Source organism: Rhodofomes roseus, assembly GCF_022264815.1.
Source record: "Rhodofomes roseus strain CIRM-BRFM 1785 chromosome Unknown C8Q71scaffold_3, whole genome shotgun sequence".
In the NCBI taxonomy this organism is placed as follows: Eukaryota; Fungi; Basidiomycota; class Agaricomycetes; order Polyporales; family Fomitopsidaceae; genus Rhodofomes; species Rhodofomes roseus.
The window spans coordinates 1,771,559-1,790,898 of NW_025952959.1; the positions used below are offsets into that span (position 1 = coordinate 1,771,559).

General features: G+C 56.5%; 7 protein-coding genes across 7 annotated transcripts; 3 read left to right on the forward strand and 4 right to left on the reverse strand.

Moving 5' to 3' along the window:
- Positions 1-1,587: 1,587 nt before the first annotated feature.
- C8Q71DRAFT_854296 (MATE efflux family protein) lies at positions 1,588-3,722 on the reverse strand (the record flags this gene model as incomplete). Its single annotated transcript, XM_047927024.1, has 11 exons — positions 1,588-1,724; positions 1,793-1,912; positions 1,965-2,013; positions 2,076-2,156; positions 2,222-2,361; positions 2,411-2,437; positions 2,495-2,583; positions 2,643-2,934; positions 2,997-3,287; positions 3,341-3,472; positions 3,533-3,722. 11 exons carry the CDS (start codon positions 3,720-3,722, stop codon positions 1,588-1,590), a joined length of 1,548 nt encoding a protein of 515 aa, XP_047783247.1.
- A 726-nt stretch (positions 3,723-4,448) lies between these two features.
- C8Q71DRAFT_739637 (MOP flippase) lies at positions 4,449-6,521 on the reverse strand. Its single transcript, XM_047922716.1, has 10 exons — positions 6,343-6,521; positions 5,981-6,274; positions 5,637-5,928; positions 5,489-5,577; positions 5,409-5,435; positions 5,208-5,347; positions 5,075-5,155; positions 4,973-5,021; positions 4,796-4,915; positions 4,449-4,740 (listed from the first exon to the last, which is right to left on the reverse strand). Exons 1-10 carry the CDS (start codon positions 6,356-6,358, stop codon positions 4,589-4,591), a joined length of 1,260 nt encoding a protein of 419 aa, XP_047783248.1. The 5' UTR covers positions 6,359-6,521; the 3' UTR covers positions 4,449-4,588.
- A 555-nt stretch (positions 6,522-7,076) lies between these two features.
- C8Q71DRAFT_739643 (agmatinase) lies at positions 7,077-8,979 on the forward strand. Its single transcript, XM_047922717.1, has 7 exons — positions 7,077-7,422; positions 7,476-7,591; positions 7,645-8,172; positions 8,251-8,350; positions 8,412-8,479; positions 8,535-8,720; positions 8,776-8,979. The coding sequence occupies exons 1-7, from the start codon at positions 7,281-7,283 to the stop codon at positions 8,833-8,835; spliced, it is 1,200 nt and encodes a 399-aa protein (XP_047783249.1). The 5' UTR covers positions 7,077-7,280; the 3' UTR covers positions 8,836-8,979.
- Positions 8,980-9,230: 251 nt separating this feature from the next.
- C8Q71DRAFT_356500 (uncharacterized protein) lies at positions 9,231-9,855 on the forward strand. The gene is made up of 2 exons (XM_047918045.1): positions 9,231-9,306; positions 9,370-9,855. Exon 2 carries the CDS (start codon positions 9,472-9,474, stop codon positions 9,760-9,762), a length of 291 nt encoding a protein of 96 aa, XP_047783250.1. The 5' UTR covers positions 9,231-9,306; positions 9,370-9,471; the 3' UTR covers positions 9,763-9,855.
- A 2,851-nt stretch (positions 9,856-12,706) lies between these two features.
- Positions 12,707-13,705, reverse strand: C8Q71DRAFT_739665 (uncharacterized protein). The gene is made up of 2 exons (XM_047922718.1): positions 13,307-13,705; positions 12,707-13,257 (listed from the first exon to the last, which is right to left on the reverse strand). Exons 1-2 carry the CDS (start codon positions 13,340-13,342, stop codon positions 12,988-12,990), a joined length of 306 nt encoding a protein of 101 aa, XP_047783251.1. The 5' UTR covers positions 13,343-13,705; the 3' UTR covers positions 12,707-12,987.
- C8Q71DRAFT_739667 (HECT-domain-containing protein) lies at positions 13,706-17,515 on the reverse strand. Its single transcript, XM_047922719.1, has 12 exons — positions 17,116-17,515; positions 16,980-17,067; positions 16,806-16,932; positions 15,969-16,758; positions 15,608-15,917; positions 15,474-15,554; positions 14,949-15,418; positions 14,786-14,889; positions 14,205-14,731; positions 14,042-14,138; positions 13,808-13,962; positions 13,706-13,738 (listed from the first exon to the last, which is right to left on the reverse strand). The coding sequence occupies exons 1-11, from the start codon at positions 17,441-17,443 to the stop codon at positions 13,879-13,881; spliced, it is 3,006 nt and encodes a 1,001-aa protein (XP_047783252.1). The 5' UTR covers positions 17,444-17,515; the 3' UTR covers positions 13,706-13,738; positions 13,808-13,878.
- A 67-nt stretch (positions 17,516-17,582) lies between these two features.
- C8Q71DRAFT_739671 (uncharacterized protein) lies at positions 17,583-19,263 on the forward strand. The gene is made up of 4 exons (XM_047922720.1): positions 17,583-17,782; positions 17,951-18,089; positions 18,166-18,693; positions 18,745-19,263. The coding sequence occupies exons 1-4, from the start codon at positions 17,758-17,760 to the stop codon at positions 18,788-18,790; spliced, it is 738 nt and encodes a 245-aa protein (XP_047783253.1). The 5' UTR covers positions 17,583-17,757; the 3' UTR covers positions 18,791-19,263.
- Positions 19,264-19,340: the final 77 nt, after the last annotated feature.

The following is a 19,340-nucleotide window of genomic DNA, read 5'->3' on the forward strand; positions in this document are numbered from 1 at the left end:
GCAATGGGTATTTACGGGTGGATGAAGCTGAACCCACTCACGCATGCTGGTTGTTTTTGACATTGACTGATCTTTCAGCAACTTCCGCTGAACTTATGACCGGCGTGATATTATCTTGTCCCCCATCCATCATAGACAGAATCCAAGCAAATCGTGAGTTTCTCTGTACATCCCCTGTAATGTATTCCTACTCCTGTCTGCGATCGCAACAAAAGCGAGTCTTGTGCAGATAGTAACTGGTGAGCGTGTACAAGGCGTGTTCCGGTTCTGTCGCCCACCCACGCCCGTTCACGCTAGTCGCCGAAGCTGCGGTGCACATGAGTTCCCCTACCATATTCCTGAGGCACGGCACGCCGGTGTATTACGCGTCTCTGCGAGGCGCGAATGTATGCACTGCGGCACCGTCTGCAAGCCCAGGGGCGGACATGCCTCGAAGCACTACGAACCCGGGCTAATTACTCTATCTCATGGCTTCCCCCGGCACTGTGACGCCGCCCGAACGCATCGCTTAGCGCGCAGATCGTGCGTCTGTGAACGACGTAGACGTCATTGGAAGGCGAGTGAGATTATACCGCATAAGACCGCGTGCGAAGGGTGGCCGTAAGTGAGCACATGAGGCGGGGCACGACTTGGTTCGGGACACAGACTTACGACATTGTAGATGATTTTCCAATCCGAACCTCCGAGTCCGAGGCGGACGTCAGCAAACTTTGCTAGTCCCGCTCGTCGGCTGGACAAGTCATCCGGTAGAAGAGACGAGTCTTAGGTGCAGACGGAGCGCTAGGTCGGCCGTTTCATGGCCTACTCGCCGTATGTTCGCCCCCTTCATGCTCGTTGTTGCGGAGAAAGCATTGCCGTGTCACAAGTACACTGATTTTTGACCGAATAGATGGATTCGATTTCGAGAGAATTCGTGCATAGTTGACCGCTACACCTGACGGCAGCCAATTGTGAGCAGAGAAGATGACGCTCATTGGATGTACGGACTAACCTGCCTCTGGTCACGCTATGGTAGGTTAAATGACAGGCTGTATGTCAGTTAGTAGCCCGCCGCCTCCCACGTGAAGATATGACGATCAAGCCCGGGCTAGACGACACCACAGCTGGATCACGTTGATCTTCCGAGTGCTACCTCCGGTGTCAAAGGCCGTCAGAAGAAGGGCATCCTTACCACACGGGTGCCCGCAATACGGATTGGTTCTATAGATTCAGGAACGATTACGAGAAATCATACAAGACACAGAAGCGTACGAGAAGAGACGTACGAGCTTCAGTCTCCAAGCTGTGACACCCAGCATTCCTAATCTGCGAGCAGGCCTGCAGTGCGCCGTACGAGGCATGTGCTCCCCACCCGACGGCTATCGCCACATCTGCATATGGCGCTTCAAAGGGCAGCTGTATCGCGCAATCTGTATACACGTCTGTATTTTCATTGGTACCGCGCATCGCTTGCAGTCAATTGGCTCGACCAAGTGACCTGAACGAACGGAGGTGCGGTGGTGGTGCGGTCGCTGGTACAGCAATTGATGTCCGATTAGCCCAACTACTTCCTCGACTACACCCGCTCTAGTTGATTTGATTTGCGTGTTAATCGTGGACGCGCAGGCGTTTTGCTTCCGCTTCGTTTTGTTCAATGCAGAGTTGCACCTCTCTCTCCCAGTCAATAGCGAGCCATATGAAAGCATACTCGCCCAGCGCAATGATGGTAAGGGCCACGACTTGTCCTGTAACCACCAACAAAACAAAGGTCAGCTCGGTCGTGTGTGCAATACGTATTACGTCGCCAACTGACCTATCCATAGACCTTGTAGCCCAAGCTGCATCTGGGGAAGGAACGCCAGCGCGATTCCCATCGGCAGCGCAAGGACATAGTATGCGATGAGATTGAACATCGCACCGAGGTGTTGTCGTCCTATAGATTGATCCATCTTAGCACCCGCGCGCCTGAGGAGTTTTCAGCGTACCCAGTCCACGCAGAACACCTCCGCACGAGCCAGCGAGACAATCCCATATCTGATAACGCATGTTCGTAGATCATCGGCACCGGTACCGAATGATACCATGGGAACACGTACCTGGAACGAGGCAACTAACGGCATCACCTTACTCACCCTACGAATGACCTCTTCATCTTCGCTGAATACGTAGCCAAAAACCTGGCACGCGGTCATGACGATAAGCTCGCTTGGTCGCGCATCCCATATTCAAACAAAATACGTACGTTTCTGCAGGCGAGCAGGACTATCATGATCAAGAGCCCTATTATGGAACTGAGCAACGCAGAGGCGTGGCTAGCCTGCTTCGCGCCCTGTGCGTGGCGACCCCCGATAAGACTCCCCACACGCGTAGAGGCCGCGACACCTACGGAAAAGTTGAAGCACCGTTGCATTGACAAATAATGCGTACTCACCGATTCCGAAGGGTATGTTGTTCAAGACTGAAATTTTTCAGTATCTGGGAATGACAAACGGACGCACATTGTACAATGACTCACCTTGATCTGCAGTCATGATGACTGACTGCGCAGCAAGTGGTAAAGGGCCTAGGTGCCCTGCAGCAAGCGCAACTATCTCGAAAGCAGCCCTTTGGAACGACACGTCACATGGAGCTTCATGTCAAGGCCTCGAAACTGATTGACATACCATTCCGTTCCAACCATTAAGATCCCAGGGATCGCCAAGCTGAGGAACTGTATACAGCTCCTCGCGTTCAATACGGTAGTGATGTTTGCAGTGACCCATGTGTTGTTCGCGCGATGAGCGGGCGAGAAGTATGCGAAGATTCCCAGGAAGAGGAAGCACAAAGTCAAAGTGACAGAGATAGCAGCCGGTGAGCCTAGGAGACCAAGAGGCGTATAGTGTACGAAGAACACATTAAGGATCAGGTTTATGGGAGAGATCAAGATGAGCACGATGGTCGAGGCTCGCATAATCCCTGTGACGTACATGGTGTACCATCAGTAATTCGTCCACATAGCGGTCGACACAGTAGAGTACCTTGACATTGAAGATACTTCTTGAGGCTCTCAAAACCAATGTATCCGGGTGCGCCGAGCAATAGCATGCTCATGAACCGCTGTACGTCGCGACTCAAGTCCGGCTGTTGACCGAGGAACAATAGAATAGGCTCCAGGTTGGCCCACAGAAAGCCGACTGGAATGAACAGCAACCAGAGAAGGATCAGGCACCTCTGGAAATGGACCGAAAGAGACTTCGGGTCTCCTCCGGTGTACGCCTGCGAGCCCAGGGTGTCTAGAGCCGTAGTTCCTCCTAGCGCAACGCACCATCCTGTGATGAAACTGAGCCTGGCCCGGGGTATGTGGTCGATTGCAACAACAAACGGGAAACAATCTCACCTATCGTTGCCAGCATAAACGAGAATGCCGCCACGGACAGCTCATGGGGACCCAGTCGTCCGACGACCAGGACGGACACGGTTTGTATCGAGTTCTGCAGAACATACGAGAGCGTAACTTGTGTTGAGGTAATTAGCGCCACAATACCACATATTGGCAAGCCATCACGCAACGCACCAGGTATGGAGTCAACCAGGAGCGACTTGAGAAGGAGGCCCAGCGCGAGAGGCTCTCCGCTTCCTACGGCTGACGCCGGGCCGGCTTCCGGTTCAAAAAGTAGCGTCGAAGTGCGGGAAGGCGGTAGTGGACTCGTCGACCTCTCCCCTTCTAACAGAGGTTGTGTCTCGTTTGCACTGGCGGAAGACATGGATATGATCGCTGGTAGCTCAAACCGAGAATCGAGCGCAGCATGGATAAATACCTAGGGTGAGCACAGGATTCCCGAGCAGATCGGGATTCGGTACACTGCCTCTACACGGAGGTCCAGGCCACAGTAGGAGAGACGCGTTAGTACGAAAATGTCCGAGAATGATCGCGAACGCTCAAGAATGGCCATGATTAGCCATGATCCCGCTCACTGTGAGTCAGAGCGCGGTTTCTTGGGTCATCAAGGCAAGGCAAGGCAAGGCGACGATGCCTCCAGCCTACTGAAGCTGGTGAACCCAACACATCGACGTTCAAATGTGAAGGCCAGCTGGTGACGCGACCCAAGGGGAGAAGGGAAAGAAGAGAGACGCACAACTCACTGACGAGCGTCTATTTGGAGGTCAACCAAGCGACAAATACTCCATTGTCCGATTGCACTGCACCATCGATTCCGACCATAGTTTTCTGCAGGCCCACAGCTCCGATCGGAACAAGTTCCAGAACGATCCGGAATCCAAAACCAACTGAAGCGGGCGATACACCAATGTTCCTAGACTCATTTGAATTGCGATACCACGAATAGGAGACGCCCCAAACCTTCAAGTTGAGTCATGAACGGATACTTGGAATTGCCTATGGTTGTGCATATCAGCGACCGGCCAACTTGTCTGCCTAAGCCAAGTATCTCCGGCAGCGCGATCGCCGAGACCTGACCGCAGTCGTCGTGCACTGAAAAAAGGAACACATTTCGTGTTTGGCATACTTGGTGACTACATCGGGAATTGTATCTGCGAAGCAAGGCACGCATAGTGGTTAACCAATAACATATGACATGTCTGATATCTGAGGAAATCTCTGCCCGGAACGCTACAGCTCTTCGTAGCCATCGTGGAGCTGGCGGCGCTTCGCTTCTTCTCGGTTGCGCTCGATGCTATACTGAATCTCCTTGTCCCAGTCGGTGCCCAGCCATACGACGGCGTACTCGCCGAGGCCGACGATAAACAACGCCACCACTTGGCCTAAGGGAGTCCATAAGGTTAATCAACTCTGATGTACGAGATTGGCATGTCGTACCCAGCCAGAGACCCTGCAAGCCCATGTGTGTCCGTGGGTGGAAGGCAAGCGTGACGCCGAGGGGCAATGCAAGGACATAGTAGGCCACGAGGTTGAAGATAGCCCCAAGGTGCTGACGCCCTGACAGACAAACCGCGTCAGATTGACATTTCGTTCACTCGGACGCGGGCTGCTCACCTTGTCCCCGAAGGACGCCGCCGCACGAACCAGCTACACCATCCGCGATCTGCAAACGTAAACATGTGGATGGTTCCACGAATCCAGCGGATGACGTCGTACCTGGAAGGAAGCCACGAAGGGCATAACGCTGCTCACGAGCGCGACTACGTCCACATCGTCACTGAAGAGGAAGCCGAAGACCTGCGGAACGGATGAGGCGGCAGATGACTGGCGCATGGGATAACACGCTCACGTTCCGTGTAGCTAGCATGACGGTCATGACGACAGATCCCACGACGACGCTGAGGAACGCAGATGCATGGCTCGCGCGTTTCGCACCAGCCGCATCTCGTGCCCCGATCAGATTCCCGACTCGTGCGGAGGCAGCCACGCCTATTTCATCGGTCAGCGCGATTGAGCTAGAAGCGGGCGGATGCAAATGCACGCGACTAACCGATTCCGAACGGTATCGTGTTGAGGACTGGTGACAGTGTCAATCGAATGGGGTAGCTTAGGCGTAAAGGATGTACGGACTTTGGTCGGTGGTCATAATCACGGACTGGGCGGCGAGCGATAGAGAGCCCAACCGCCCGGCTGCTAGTGCGACGATTTCAAACGCAGCCCTGCGACAAGTCAATCGGACCAGAGGTCACGGCGGATCGTGATACATCGATCGACTTGCCATTCTGTTCCTACCATAAAAATGCCGGGGATCGCGAGCTTGAGGAAGTCGGCACAGCTCCTGATGTCGAAGACGGTGGCGAGACGGATCCCGATCCAGGTCTGATTGCGGCGATGGGCAGGCGACAGGTATGTATAGAGGCATAACAGGGAGAAACAGAGCCAGTAGGTGACGGATATAGCAGCTGGTGATCCGAGCAAACCGAGAGGTGTGTAGTGGATGAAGAAGATGTTGAGCGCCAAGTTGACAGGAGCGACCATCAGGAGGACATATGTTGACGCCCTCATTATGCCTGTTGAGATAAGTGCGTATTCTCCGGAGTAGCATCGAAGGAGAAGGCGTACCCTGACACTGGAGATACTTCTTGACGCTCTCGAAGCCGATATAGCCTGGTGCGCCTACGATCAAGACGCGCAGGAAGCGCTGCACGTCATAGCTGAGCCTCTCTTCCTGGCCGAGGGCGAGCAGGACGGGTTCGATAAATGTCCACAGGAACGCGACCGGGACGAAGAGCAGCCAGAGCAGGATGAGGCAGCGTTGGAAGTGGACCGACACCGCGGCACGGTCTCCGCCGGTGAATGCCTGGGAGCCGAGGGTGTCGAGCGCAGTGGTACCACCGAGGGCGACGCACCAGCCTGCTGCAAAGGTCAATGCGGTGCGCACCTCAGGAGACCGAGCACGTTCAAGACCGCAGGAGGGCACGTACCGACCATGGCCAGCATCAGGGCGAATGCGGCAGCCGACAGCTCGTCGGGGCCGAGTCTGCCGGCGACGAGCACGGAGACGGTCTGGATGGAGTTCTGTAGGACATACGAGAGGATGACTGGGTGGTCGTTGTCAGCGAGCACGCTCGGGCGGACGACGAGCGGGAGAGGAAGTTAGACGCCCACCGGGGAAAGAGTCGAAGGCAAGAGACGCGAAGAGCGGGCCGAAGGGCGGGGCCGGAGTTGCCGTATCGGGCAGGTCTGTGGCGGCGACGCTGGGTGAGTCGTCCACGAACGTCGAGCCGTTCGACGACGACGACGAGGGCCCGACGTCGCGCTCGCCGCGCCGGAGCAGCGGGCTGGATTCGTCAGGGTCCTGGGATGTTCTGATGCTGCTCATCTCGGAGGGGGGACGCACGGAAGCAGGGATTCCGTAACTTCGCGGATTCTGTGCGTCCTTTTCTACTCGGCCTGACTCGTGGCTCTCCTCATGTCCACTCGCCCAAACACCCGTGCGGTGCGGGTCCTCGTCATTCGTCGCAAGTTTAGACCGCCCAGTCAGATTGCACACACCTGCCCAGCCCACTTGCCCATCGATTGTTCTCCCGGAATGTCCCCATCCATCTCCTGAATGAAATGCCACCCGGCACTCTGCCACAATCAGCTTCTGCCACGGACGATAAGACGTCTGTGCCTCCAATACAGTCCGCGCAGAGATATCGTAAAACGTTCTCGGTGCGTCTTGGTTTTCCCCATCATAGCGCCCCGACCCCGTTCTGCTCCCGGTCATGGGGCAGAACATGCGCTATCGCCAGCGTCCTTCCTGACTCAGACCACGCCTCGTTCTCTGCCGTACTCGACCCATTTAAAAGCTCTCTCCTTCTCTCCATTTTCCGACGTAGCTCTCTTCGTCACCCACCGACCCGACTCGGAGCACGTCATGCAGTCCTTCACCCGTCTCTTCGCACTCGTCTCTCTGGCCGCTTGCGTCATTGCGCACGAAGACCATGATCATGACACCCAGCTGCCGCTCGACTATGTTCGCTTCCCCTACCAGGCCGCTTACCCCGGAGACAACGAAGGTGGGACGCTGCGCGCTCGACGGATCGTCCATGCTGACCCTCTGACCACACAGTGACCGCTGACTCCATCTTCTCTGGCATTACTACGTTCGCCAGGCTCCCCTGGGTCCAGTGTCTGGGGAAAGACAAGGACGTCTCGTTTGACGTCGCATTCCTCGGAGCGCCTTTCGTACGTGCCACGTTCTCACTAAATCGGGCCTTCCCAAACTCTCTACTCTATAGGATACCGGCACATCTTATCGCCCTGGTGCACGTTTTGGCCCAGCGGGCATCCGAGCCGGTTCGCGTCGCCTCACCCTGTACGGCGGCTACAACGTCCCCTTGGAGGTCAACCCCTTCCGGTCTGGCCTGAAGATCGTCGACTGCGGTGATATCCCCGTCACGCCGTACGACAACAAGTTTGCCATCAAGCAGATCGAGGACGGCCACAAGGCCCTTCTGCACCGTCCGGCCTTCTCTCCGCTGGGTAACGACTCGCTCACCGGCCAGCCGCTGCAGCCCCTCTCTATTGATGGCAAGACTCATCCCCGCATCATCACTCTGGGCGGTGATCACACTATCGTCCTTCCTCTCTTGCGTTCGATCTACAGTGTCTACGGCGCTATCTCAGTCATCCACTTCGACAGCCACCTTGACACATGGAAGCCTCAAGTCTTCGGCGGTGCCCCCTCCGACCAGGCCGCGATCAATCACGGCACCTACTTCTACTGGGCGAGCCAGGAGGGCCTGATTAAGAACGGGTCATCAATTGCAAGTATCTCGTTTCTTAATCTTATCTTCCCCTCTTCGTTGTAGGCTGCCCGATCCTAGTTGAGCTTTTCTTTACAGCATGGTGCCATCCGCACCACCCTCTCTGGCCCCGCGGACTATCTCAACGACGATGCTGCGGGTTTCCAGCGTATCGAGGCGCGCGAAATAGACACCCTTGGTGAGTATCGCGCCTTCCGTTTCTCCGCGGTAGCTTGGCATGCTAAGGTTCGCGTACACAGGTGTCGCTGGCATCGTGAAAAAGATCCGCGAGACCGTGGGTGACCTACCTGTCTACCTGTCCATCGATGTACGTGTCCGCCCTCACTTCAGGGGTCGACGGCAATCACTAACCTCGTGCCCAGATTGACTCCATTGACCCCGCATTCGCGCCCGCCACGGGCACACCTGAGACGGGTGGGTGGTCGACACGCGAGTTGCGCGAGATCCTGAGGGGTCTGGACGGCCTCCACATTGTGTCTGCTGACATCGTCGAAGTCGCGCCCGCGTATGATACGAACGCTGAGCTTACGACCATGGCGGCTGCCGATGTAAGCGATCTGCGTTACCTTCCCCTAGCACGTCTGATGAATACCCGATAACTAGGTTCTCTACGAGGTTCTGAGCGTCATGGCGAAGACGCCCCTAGGTAAGGTCTCGGCATAAACTTGCCGGGATATGTCAAATCTTTCGACGTTGTTCTTGCTCCACGACTTCGACGGAAGTGGCCAACTTCTTGCACTGTACCGCACCATTTCTCCGAACGATGTTCAACGATTTCCGAATATGATCATGATTTTCATACTCGTACTTCCCGTGCATGTGTGTGAACTGTCGAGTCGACCTTCTCAAGAGGGCCTCATATACCAAGAAAGACCAGTTGTTGTGATTCTCGCAGCACGGAACGCGAGCACGGCCGAAGGGTTTGATGGCTAGTATCGCCGAGTCGACCATGCGTTCGACTCGTGTTGCTCCGGCACTGTACGTACAGTCTGTGCATTACGGCAACCAGTGAGTGACTAGTGACCCCGCTGTAGCATATGACGCACCTCAGGTCACTTAACAGCGTTGCTTTGCAATGCTTTGCAAGACGAGAGCATGCACAGCAAGCTTTTGGGCTGATATGATCGCAATCTCGTGGGTACTCGAGCACTGGGGCTTCTTGAACTTTGTTCTTACTCGACTTCCTTTTCGGTCTAGTGGTGTCAAGAGGCGCCCGGGCCGCAACAACGGAGGTTTCAGCCTAAGCCTCTTCTCCTTTTGCCATCACCTCCGACGCACACCAAACAGTGTGCACTACAAATGGTATGTAAATGCGAAGGAATTCTGATGGTAGTGCCTGCTCTCACGTTCCCTTGCCTCGAGGCCGATATCGTGAACCGAGGAGAGCTGACATTGATGGACCTGTCCGTTATGGCTGGCATGCGGACAAATGTTCCCACTTCTTGGGCCTGGAGAGAGCCATTCCTGGACTGCTCCTCTGGTAACCAACCACGGCTCGAGGGGATGCTCTTCCTCAATGGGATGAATTACGGAAGCCATTCATGGGCAATGGCGCATTTGACCATAAGCGTTCTCACCCCGCTATCTTGAAGCTTCTCGTCCATAATAAAGAAAGCCTCGAGGCAGCGGATGTGCGTGCCCTTCCGCTTCTTCAAAATGAAATCGTGCTCCACACTCCCAGCTCAGTGCTCTCGTCGTAGAAGCTTCTGGTTTTTCTCGTCTAATGTTTCACCCCTCCGACTCGGAGCGGCTGGCCGACCAACCCGACTTCCAATGCCGACAGGATACGAAGTCTTGACGAGATTACAATTTGAATCGGCTACTATCCTAGCAAACGGCACACCTGCTGCGCATGGACGGCGGCCGTAACTCAGCTAAGCCAGTCGTAGGTCGATCGATGTCGGAAGTGTAATCCACTGGAGGCGATTGTACTCGGGACCTGCCAGGACAATCTGAGCGAACGCTCACATATTATGTGATGACATGCGTATTTATTCTTCCATTCACATCCACACGACCTAGTAGAGGTATTATCATTGCTTATTCTACTTATTCAGTTCACCGTCAACTGACCTTTCAACGAACCAGGGATAGGCTCATCGCCGCCATGCACTCCGCTTCCTCATCTCCGACGAGGAACATGGACCCGCGCGATCGTGCGCCATTGAAATGTCATGCCGTAAGTGCGCCCTCATGTTATGTGCAATCGCTCATCAAAGCCAGCGAAAACAACGATGCCGTACAGCTGCCTTCTTCGCCTCGCGGCACGACTAGAATGTATGCTTAGTGGTTTTTGCCACATGCTGAGCGAAACCTAACAGAGGAGATCCGTCACAGCGAGTGGACCTTGCGTCATACGCACCAATCCAGATGCGACACATATGTCTCACCGATTCAGCGACTCGGAGCGGTGTTGTATCACGCCGGGTCGGTGCGATAAACCTGTACATGAGGCGCCAGTTGCTGTCTCCTACTCTGAGTGCGTGTAACAAAGTTCGTGGTTGAAAGGATGCTGACATGAGTACAGGCGCGAACAGCGTAGAGCTTCGAGGCTTGTTCACCGCCTGGTTCACACGTCGGCAAAGGTCTCGAGGTTGGGTTTTGGTAGGTGCATCCTCCTTACATCGCTGCCGTGTAACACCCTAGACACACAGGTGTTTCATGCCGCAGTCTTCGCACTGTAGTCCTCGGAATGTGCGGCGAATGATCAAATATCTCACATGTCCGCTCAACTGCCGCACCTTCACGGTCTACTTCGCGAAGGGTTGGTGTGGAGCGTCTGAGGAGGTCCCCCAGCCCTTCTCTCGGACGGAACGCCAAGATGGAGGTCTCAGGCAGCACCTTCAATCAATTGCTCGGTGATGAATCCTTGTAGACATGACGGGGTTCGGGATACAACCGTGCCATTGCATTCAGTATCCGACCGTCGTGTTGCTTGAGATTGAAGCTACAGCATGGCGCGCTTCCAGGGACTACTGTCGAGTGGCATACCGTGGACGTGTACATCAAGTGGAAACAGCGGATGCTGTGGGCTTATAAGTCTATCTACTACACCACATTCCCGCGCAAATAAATTCCCTCGTGCCAAGCTAGCTGCTCTGAGCTTCGTGGGGAGGATGCGCTCATACATTGAGTACGTACCGCAGCACTCCGAAGATAACGCGCAATATTTGGCCTAATTTTCATCCCTCAGCGAAGGCCCTTCAAACGATAGTGAGGAGGGTGAACTTTCAACTCTGGAGGTTTGCACAGTGGTGTAATCAGTATACAGCCGCAGCGCGGATGTCTTGTGACACATTCGGCTCGTGTATTCTTGCGGACCTCTCGGAATCCCGTTACTGGTCGCTCAAGCCCATTCCCCGCAGATCGGCCTCGGTTCCGAGGTCAAGGAGCCGTTGGAGGAGTCGGTGCCGAAAGACAACTGCACAGTAACTTCTTGCTCAGCTCGTGCCATGTGTTAGTCATTCCACTCAGCTATGTCGTTGATCAGTCTTCACATTTGATCCAGTTGAATAATATCTTTTCCCCCGGGATTATCTTGCATCGCGCCATCTCCCAAGGCAAGTAGTGAGCGTTTGAACAAGCGCTTTCTATTCCGTTATGGTGGACAATGGAGAGATTAGGCATGTAGTTTATTTGTTGTCAAATGTCGTTAGAACTGACAAAATTGACGACTTCACGGACGGCATTACGGGCGGCGTTTCTCCATGGCTGGAAGGCTACTAGCCTTATGTGTATCCTCAGCGGCCGCTGCGCCGTCATGATGTATATCAATCTGAGTACTGATCACGCACGCAGGGTCTACAACAGTCAGCGGATCGTCGTTGAGCGGATCGGGGCTCCGAAGGAGTTGCTGCGCGCAGGCGCACCTAGCTAGCTTAGCTATGGGAGTGACTGGCTTCAACCTGCGTTAAGGGTACTACGTCAACCTGATTCGTCGTAGGCAGCCAAAGATAGTTTTACCTTAACGACGCCAATCGCGCCGCTGCCTGCATTCCATTCTGGTGTTCTTGTTGTAAGCATAACATCACCATTTGCAAACTATCGGCTCACCACCCAATGGAGATCACTAACTCTGAGCGCGTACAAACCACAATGATCACAGAGGTCGAACGCGATCAACCCTCCCTCTATGAAAACGAACGTTTGCACCCGTCCGCTGCGGACGCGAGGTGTTCAAAACATACGCACTAACCCCGTGTAATAGCGACCGCGTGAGACGGTTCACACGGAGACAGCTCTTCGTCTGCGAGCCCGTCATGCCCTCTCTATTGCGAAGCCTTCGTAGGCTTTCAGGCTCTCGACGCGGGAGAAAGCGAGCTCGCCTCGTGGCAGCGCCTGCGACGCACTGAATGAATTGCGCCGGGTTGGGCGATTGTCTCTTCCAGAACGTGAGAGCCCTGTGATTCTGCCAACGCAATCTCGGAATACGCATTGGCACGCATGCGAAGATCGGTGGGATGACCCATGACTGGGCGTTAATGACTTCCCTTCCGAGAGCATTGGTGGCCGTTAGACAACAACTTACATTCAGTGGATCATCAGTGCGCGGGGTACCATTGAGGTGCAATATTGTTCAGGCTGCGACACAGTACACAACCGCCGAACATCTCGAGTTTGCCCGTCCCACATGCCCATGTAGTGTCCCACCACGTACAAGCATAACACGCACCTCGCTCGATCGCTCTATGGGAATCGAAACCGGCGTTTGGTCGCTGCAGGAGCTATTCCCTGAGTGTACCTTCTCGCTCGGATTCCGCGGCAGCTGCCGACTGTTCCCTCCGAGTATCAACTCCGATGGCGAGTTGTCCGCAATCATGAGGAGTGCGTGCTTGATATAGTACCCACGACACTTCTGAACGCCTCGTAGCAGCGAATAATCGCCTGTCTAGTATCAAGGGGCTTCATGCCTACACTGTAACGGCGAAGGGGTTTTGGGACCACCGGGACATGTGCGGAAAGAACGGTCATTATTGACGGGTACGTGCCGCGGCGCACGTGGCGCACAAGATCAGCGGCGACGGGGATCTTGTAGAAGATAGATGTGGTCCCAGTGAGGACGATGGGCCTGGCATAATCTGCCTGGCGAGTGGGTTAAAGTACGCGTGAGATAATGGGACTGCACACCTTGAAGTTCAGGGTAGGCAGGCCCGCTGACTCTCGATTTCATTGTCGTAGTCGATTGCGGCCATCGCCTCAGCGACTAGACGATGTGGGGCGTTGCGCCTGTCCCTTCAACCGCGTCCTGCGTCGTCAACACCTCCTGATCAACCGCCGACAATGGTAGTGGGTCGACTCCGAACAAGGCGGGCGTGTCCTCGGATTGTACGACGATGTCACGGTTGGATGGCACATCCAGATCGTTTTCCGTTCAATCGCTACCGGACTTGGTAGAGCGAATGAGGCTGGCCACGAATGAGATCAACGAGAGTTTAAACCGGAGGTATGTAAACGGTACGCAGGAGCAGTGCCTCAGCGCACGGGCCTAGGTGAATAGCCCACGTGACTACCGACAGGGGACCCTGGAGAGTCGAGACGTTACAATGAAATACATCCAATACATTATCTATGTATGCGCGGGGTACAATGAGAATACAATATTGCTGCGACATAGTATACAACCGAGTCTACCCACCCCCCATGCACATTGACATTACCCCACCACGTAAAATCCTGAAATGCACCCCACGCTCACGCACGCTCGCTCTACGAGAGATCAAACCCGGCGTTCGAGTTGATCGCCTGCAGGAGCTTCTCTCTGAGCACCTTCTCGCTCTGATACCGCGGCAGCTACAGCACGTTCCAACAAACAAAAATCAGTCCGATGAGCATAGGCAAGAAAAAGGAACGGGAACGTGTACACACGTACCTTCAGAAGATTGACGCACGTACTCGCGGTCGGCAAGCGATTCTCGTCCGAGCCGGCGTCCCGGATAGCAAAGTTGGGCACGAGTTCCTTGAAGCCGCTGCATACGCCAGCGATGCAACACGTAAATAGGTAGCCCGGTCACATACGGAGACAAGTTACGCACAGTAATGGCGGACGGCTGCAGCTCGTGGCGAACCGGAGGAGCTTCCTGCGCTGCTCCTGGTCGAAGGCGTTGACGACCCTCCAGAACGTTTGAATCGTCGACTCGTGGTCGTCGAATAGGCCGCCATAGTTCGTGTTCCGCCGGAGGTCGTCCAGGTCGATAGGCGCGTTCACGCCGCCGAGCAGGATCTGGAGCTCCTGCTGGTTGAACATCCGCAGCCACCGCGACGTGATCATGTCCGAGAGGCCCTCGAAGAACGCCTCGCTCTGCTTCTTGATCTGCTTCGTCAGCCGGTAGTGGCTCACGAGGTAGATGTACTGCAGCCGGTTCTCGCGCGTGACGGCGATGTTGCTCCCGTCCGGAACGAGGTCGACTGTGTGTGCGACGTCGAACTCTTCCTCCGCGACGGTGAAGTTTAGCGAGAGCTCTTCGGGGTCGCCGGTGTAGTGCTTGAGGAAGATGAGTCCCTGGTAGAGGTCTGGATCGAGCGAAGCGAGGTCATCCAGGAAGGACTGCTTGCCGAGCCACTGGAATGCAAATGAGCCTCCCGGTTGAACGATGACGTCGAGACGTGTACTCACCTTTGCAAGGAAGAACCCTGCAAACGCCACGTCGACGAGAATCCCATCGTACAACGCCTTCCCCAGTATCCGCCCAATGAAGCGATACCAATTCAAGCTATGCGCTAAATACCACGCAATCAGCGTCCACCCACACCTTCATTTCAAGGGACTAAACACTCACCCTCCGTCGCATACGAATGCGGGTTCGGATACAGCTCGTTCTTCTTATTCGCCAACCACAGTCCACGGTCGCTGTCGAACACCTCCTTACACAGACTCGTCAAAAACTCCTTGAAAACACCCCCTCCGTCGATCCCCGCCTCCTCGTTTCCGAACTGGTCTACAAACGTGATCGCGACGGGCGCATGCAAGTCGACGTCGCCTAAGTGGTCGAACCCGTCCTGTGCGACGCTCTCCCGGCGCACGGTCACCCGTGTTTTGGGGTAGAATGCGTGCCGCCCCGAGGTGGAGAGCAGCCCGCGCGCGACGAGGTCCGACGCGACGAACTGCCGGAAGATGGACACGCGCACTTCGAACGGGATCGCGAACGGGATGTTGTTCAGTACACCCAGGCGCGGGCTCATGTACGCAATTTGCCGCTTCGTGAGCGTGCGCGCGTTGGACGGCTGTTCGAGGTTCTGCTCTTCAAGACTATGATGGCGAGAGGTAAGAGTCAGCGTGAGGGAAGCAGTGGAACAAGACGCACACTGCAGCCTGGATGAACGGGACCATGTCGACCTGAGAGGTGACGAGCCAATGATCACGCGGCGTGAACGGCCGGCGAGAGCTACAAAGCGCATCAATCATTTAGTCACTCTTCTCAACAGCGAAAGTACGCACTCTCTCGCATGTATCGCCTGCAAACACCTCGTCAGCTTCTCCCGCACGCCCTCCCACCGCAACGACGGGACGCCCGGCACACCCTCGCCACCCGCACCCGTGCGGAGGTCGTCCCGCCAGTAGAGTGTGAATGCGATATTGAGCATCTGACGCGAGAACGTCCTGAGCTCGTCGACGCTGAGCGGATTGCGGTGCGTCGCGGGCTGACCCGCGACACTGAAGAACTCGTCGTCGCCCATGGTCAGCAGCGCTTGCGCGTAGAGGTCGACGAGGAACAGAAGCGGCGGCCAGGCGGCGGCGTACTCGGAGTCTGCGTGTACGGTAGGTCAGCGATGCCAGGGAGAGAGGAGGAGGAGCGTACTGGTAAGCGAGTTTAGCGTCTCCTCGTGCCCGAGGGGCGAGCTTCGCACGTACGACCTGTAGAGCTCGCGCACGAGCCCGCCGCCGTTGTATGCCACTACTGTTCCAAGAATCTTGTCCCTCCTCGTCGGCCATACCGTCGTCAGCGCGAAACAAAATGCTATCAGGCTCTGCCTCGATGGATGGTGCTGCGCCGCCCCAAGGAGACTGTTTAGATGAGCGCTGCTCGGGAGGGTCTGCAGCCTTGTGCGTGTACGCGTGTCGAGCTCCGGCAGCCGCGGCGGGGGCTCGAACGAGCTCACGACCGTCACCTGCGGGGCCACCTCATCCTCCTCGTCGACCTCTATCTCATCACCGTCCGCCCACGTGCGCGGCGCGTCGCGCGTATTCCGCTCCGGCGGCTCGAGTGCGTGCGTGGGCAGCGCGTTCATGAGCGCGGCCAGCAGCTCGAGGTACGCCTCGAGCGCCTGTGCAGGGAGTTTGCTATACCGTGGCGAGGTGAGCACGACGAGGTTGGCGATGAGATGCACCTTGGGCTCTGGCTCCGCGAGCACGGGGTCGGCGATGATGGATGGGATGGCTGGGGATGCGACGTGGAGGGAACTAAGAGGGAGCCGGGCGGAGAAGGCGGTGAGGGCGGTTAGAGGGAGTCGGTTTGGGAGGAGGGGGATGGAGAGGATGTGCGTGAGGACCTGAGGGAGTGTTTGAGCGTGCAGGGAGCCTTGTGAGAGGGGTGTCGTGAGGAGAGTGACAAGTGGAGGTAGTGTGGGCGATGTTTTTGAGTCGAGTGGCTGTGGCGTATCAGTAGGTGCATGGATACAATGGAGACTCGGCGTACTATTCGCTGAATGGCGTCGCCGAGGAGGCGGTAGAAGCCGTGATCGAGTACGTATTGCGTGTATTCGAGTCCTGCTGACGACTGCAAGAGTTGCAGAACGTTGAGATGTAGTGGTGCATACTGGGATCTGTGAAACATCAGGAGGTGCACGAGAGTGAGAGACACAGCACGTACTCTGGCTCGGAGGCAATCGCTTGTAGGAGGAGCACGGAGGTCTTGCGAAGGAGAACACGCCAGTTGTCCTCGGTGTGTAGTAGGATATCTACTCGGAGTGAGTTGGCCGTCAACGGCATGCGAGATAGCCACACACCTTGACTACCACTCGCGACGGCACTGGACCAGATTCCTAGCGCGTCCTGGTCGACACCGAGGAGGACGAGGCAGCGGAGGCCGGTCAAGCCAGAGACGTCGCCGACGAAAACCTGCTTGAGATCACGTCTTGTCTGTTGCTTGCGGGACACACCGCGCCACCAGGCCTGGATCTTGGTCGCACTGTCCTGCTTGCGCTTGAGGTCGTGGCGCTGGGAGCGCTTGGCCTTTGCCTCCTGGAGGATGTCGGAGTAGGACGCAGAGCGTGCGCCGCCGAGGTTGATTTCTTTGCGTCTGCGGAGGTCGTCTTGGCCAAAGAGAGGGATCATGGTGGATGAGGAGAGTGGTGGCAGTCGGCGTTGGGTACCAGTGTCGGTGGCTGAGGATGCACGCGTAAGCACGCCGTCGTACGTAATGCCCGGCCCACGATCGATCGCCACCGTGGCGTCACCCAAATCGGGCATTGGCCGTGACCAGCGCCTGCCCGCGAGCGGTGCCTCTGCGACCGTCTTCCGCCGCCCTCTTGTGGGTCCGAGTCGGGCACCAGACGCGCCGCTCCTCACCGCGTCCCTTGGTCCAACTCACCCATCGATCTCCCCACCTGCGGCTCGCCATATGCACCCCCTCGTGCTGGTTTCTATCAATGCATCTGCAAGCAAGGAGCCCACGTACGCTCTGACCATGTACTATCAGGCTTCGAGCGGGACTACCTGGATGGCCTCGCGCATATTCGCGCGGTCCCTTTCCATGACTCGCGCAACTTTCCCGCTCAGGTCGTCCGCGGGCCATTTGGGCTTCAGCGGGAAATAACTGGCTACAAACTGACATTGCGCTAGTGGAACGTGATATTCATTTGTCGACGAACGTGGACGGACTTGATATCTCAGGTCTACACTGGTCTCCGTACGACACTTCACTTCAACAGACAACGCCGACATGGTCGGCACGTCAACTTCACTCGCCGGGCAGCCTTCGGTGAGTGGTCGACGCAGCTCTAGAAATACAAGTCCAATCAAAGCACGAATCCTCTTTAACGTTATGAACGAGACAGCTGCCCGCCTGTACAAAGTTACTTGCGCTCTCCAGAATCCACGGTGTCGACTCGTCCATCGCCCGTACGCGTACACATACGAGCGGCCTACTACGCAACGAAACTCAGAAATCCAACAACTCGACAACCTCGCACGCGCGATCGGGGAGGTGATGCCCGTCCGGGCTCGAGCTGCGCCGGCCAGCATGAGACCGTCGCACAGCTACGCCCACAACCCTCCACGCATCACACTCCCATTCCCCGCACTGACACAGCTGTGCGTCGACGTGCCGAGCCGCACGGAGGCCGCCTCGAGAGCGGCCGGGAATCAAACCCGTCGCCCGATCCAGCCGTATCCCCAGCCTCGATCCGAGGACCTCGTCTGGCATGGAAAGCGTGGAAGGTGGCGGACGGACACGATTTACCGCGGCGCAGCAGCTACTTACACGCGAGGGAGGGCGTGCGCTCGCATGGCGAGTTTGTCGTATTGGGATTGGTGGGGCGGCGGCGTGTAAGGCAGGCGTTGTGGCGCGAGCTGGACGGAAATAGGTAGGCGCCGGGTATTGGGGCACTGCCGCAGCGCTGAGGTGGTTACTGTAGGTTTGCGCAGAGTTATACAACGGCGATTGCGACAATTGAGTCATGATAGCCAACTTGCGCAACAACGCATTCGAAACGCGCAGCAGATGCGGGGATAGCTTGTACAGACGACATACAAAAGGCTCGTGGGAGACAAATGGGGACACACCTGCACATCTGTCCATGCGGCGGGGGGCCGGGGGCGTGCGTAGTGGATGCGAATGGCGAGACGGGTGGCATAGGATGTTCCGATTTGTGTCGCTACAGGCAGGCAGGGATACTGGATGAAAAGTGGGCAAGACAGATGAGCCGCTTGGCACGCCAAGATCGATGCAGACGAGTGCACAGAGGGTTGACAGGGAGAGGCGACCGAAAGCGGGGAGCAGGTGGAACGCACGAGGAGGACGGAAGTCGCGCGAAGCTGTGCACGAGAAGGCAGAAAGGCCGAGGTCGCCGGGGACGCATGGCCGCCAGTCGGGCGACCGGGCTTGGGGGCGGCGGCGCTGTGGGCGGCGGCGCTGTGGTCGGCGTGGGGTCGACGCGGCGGGTTTGGCGAACGAGAAGCAGGGACCGGGGAGAGGAGGATGGGGCGGACGAGGGGCGCGCTGAGAGAGCCC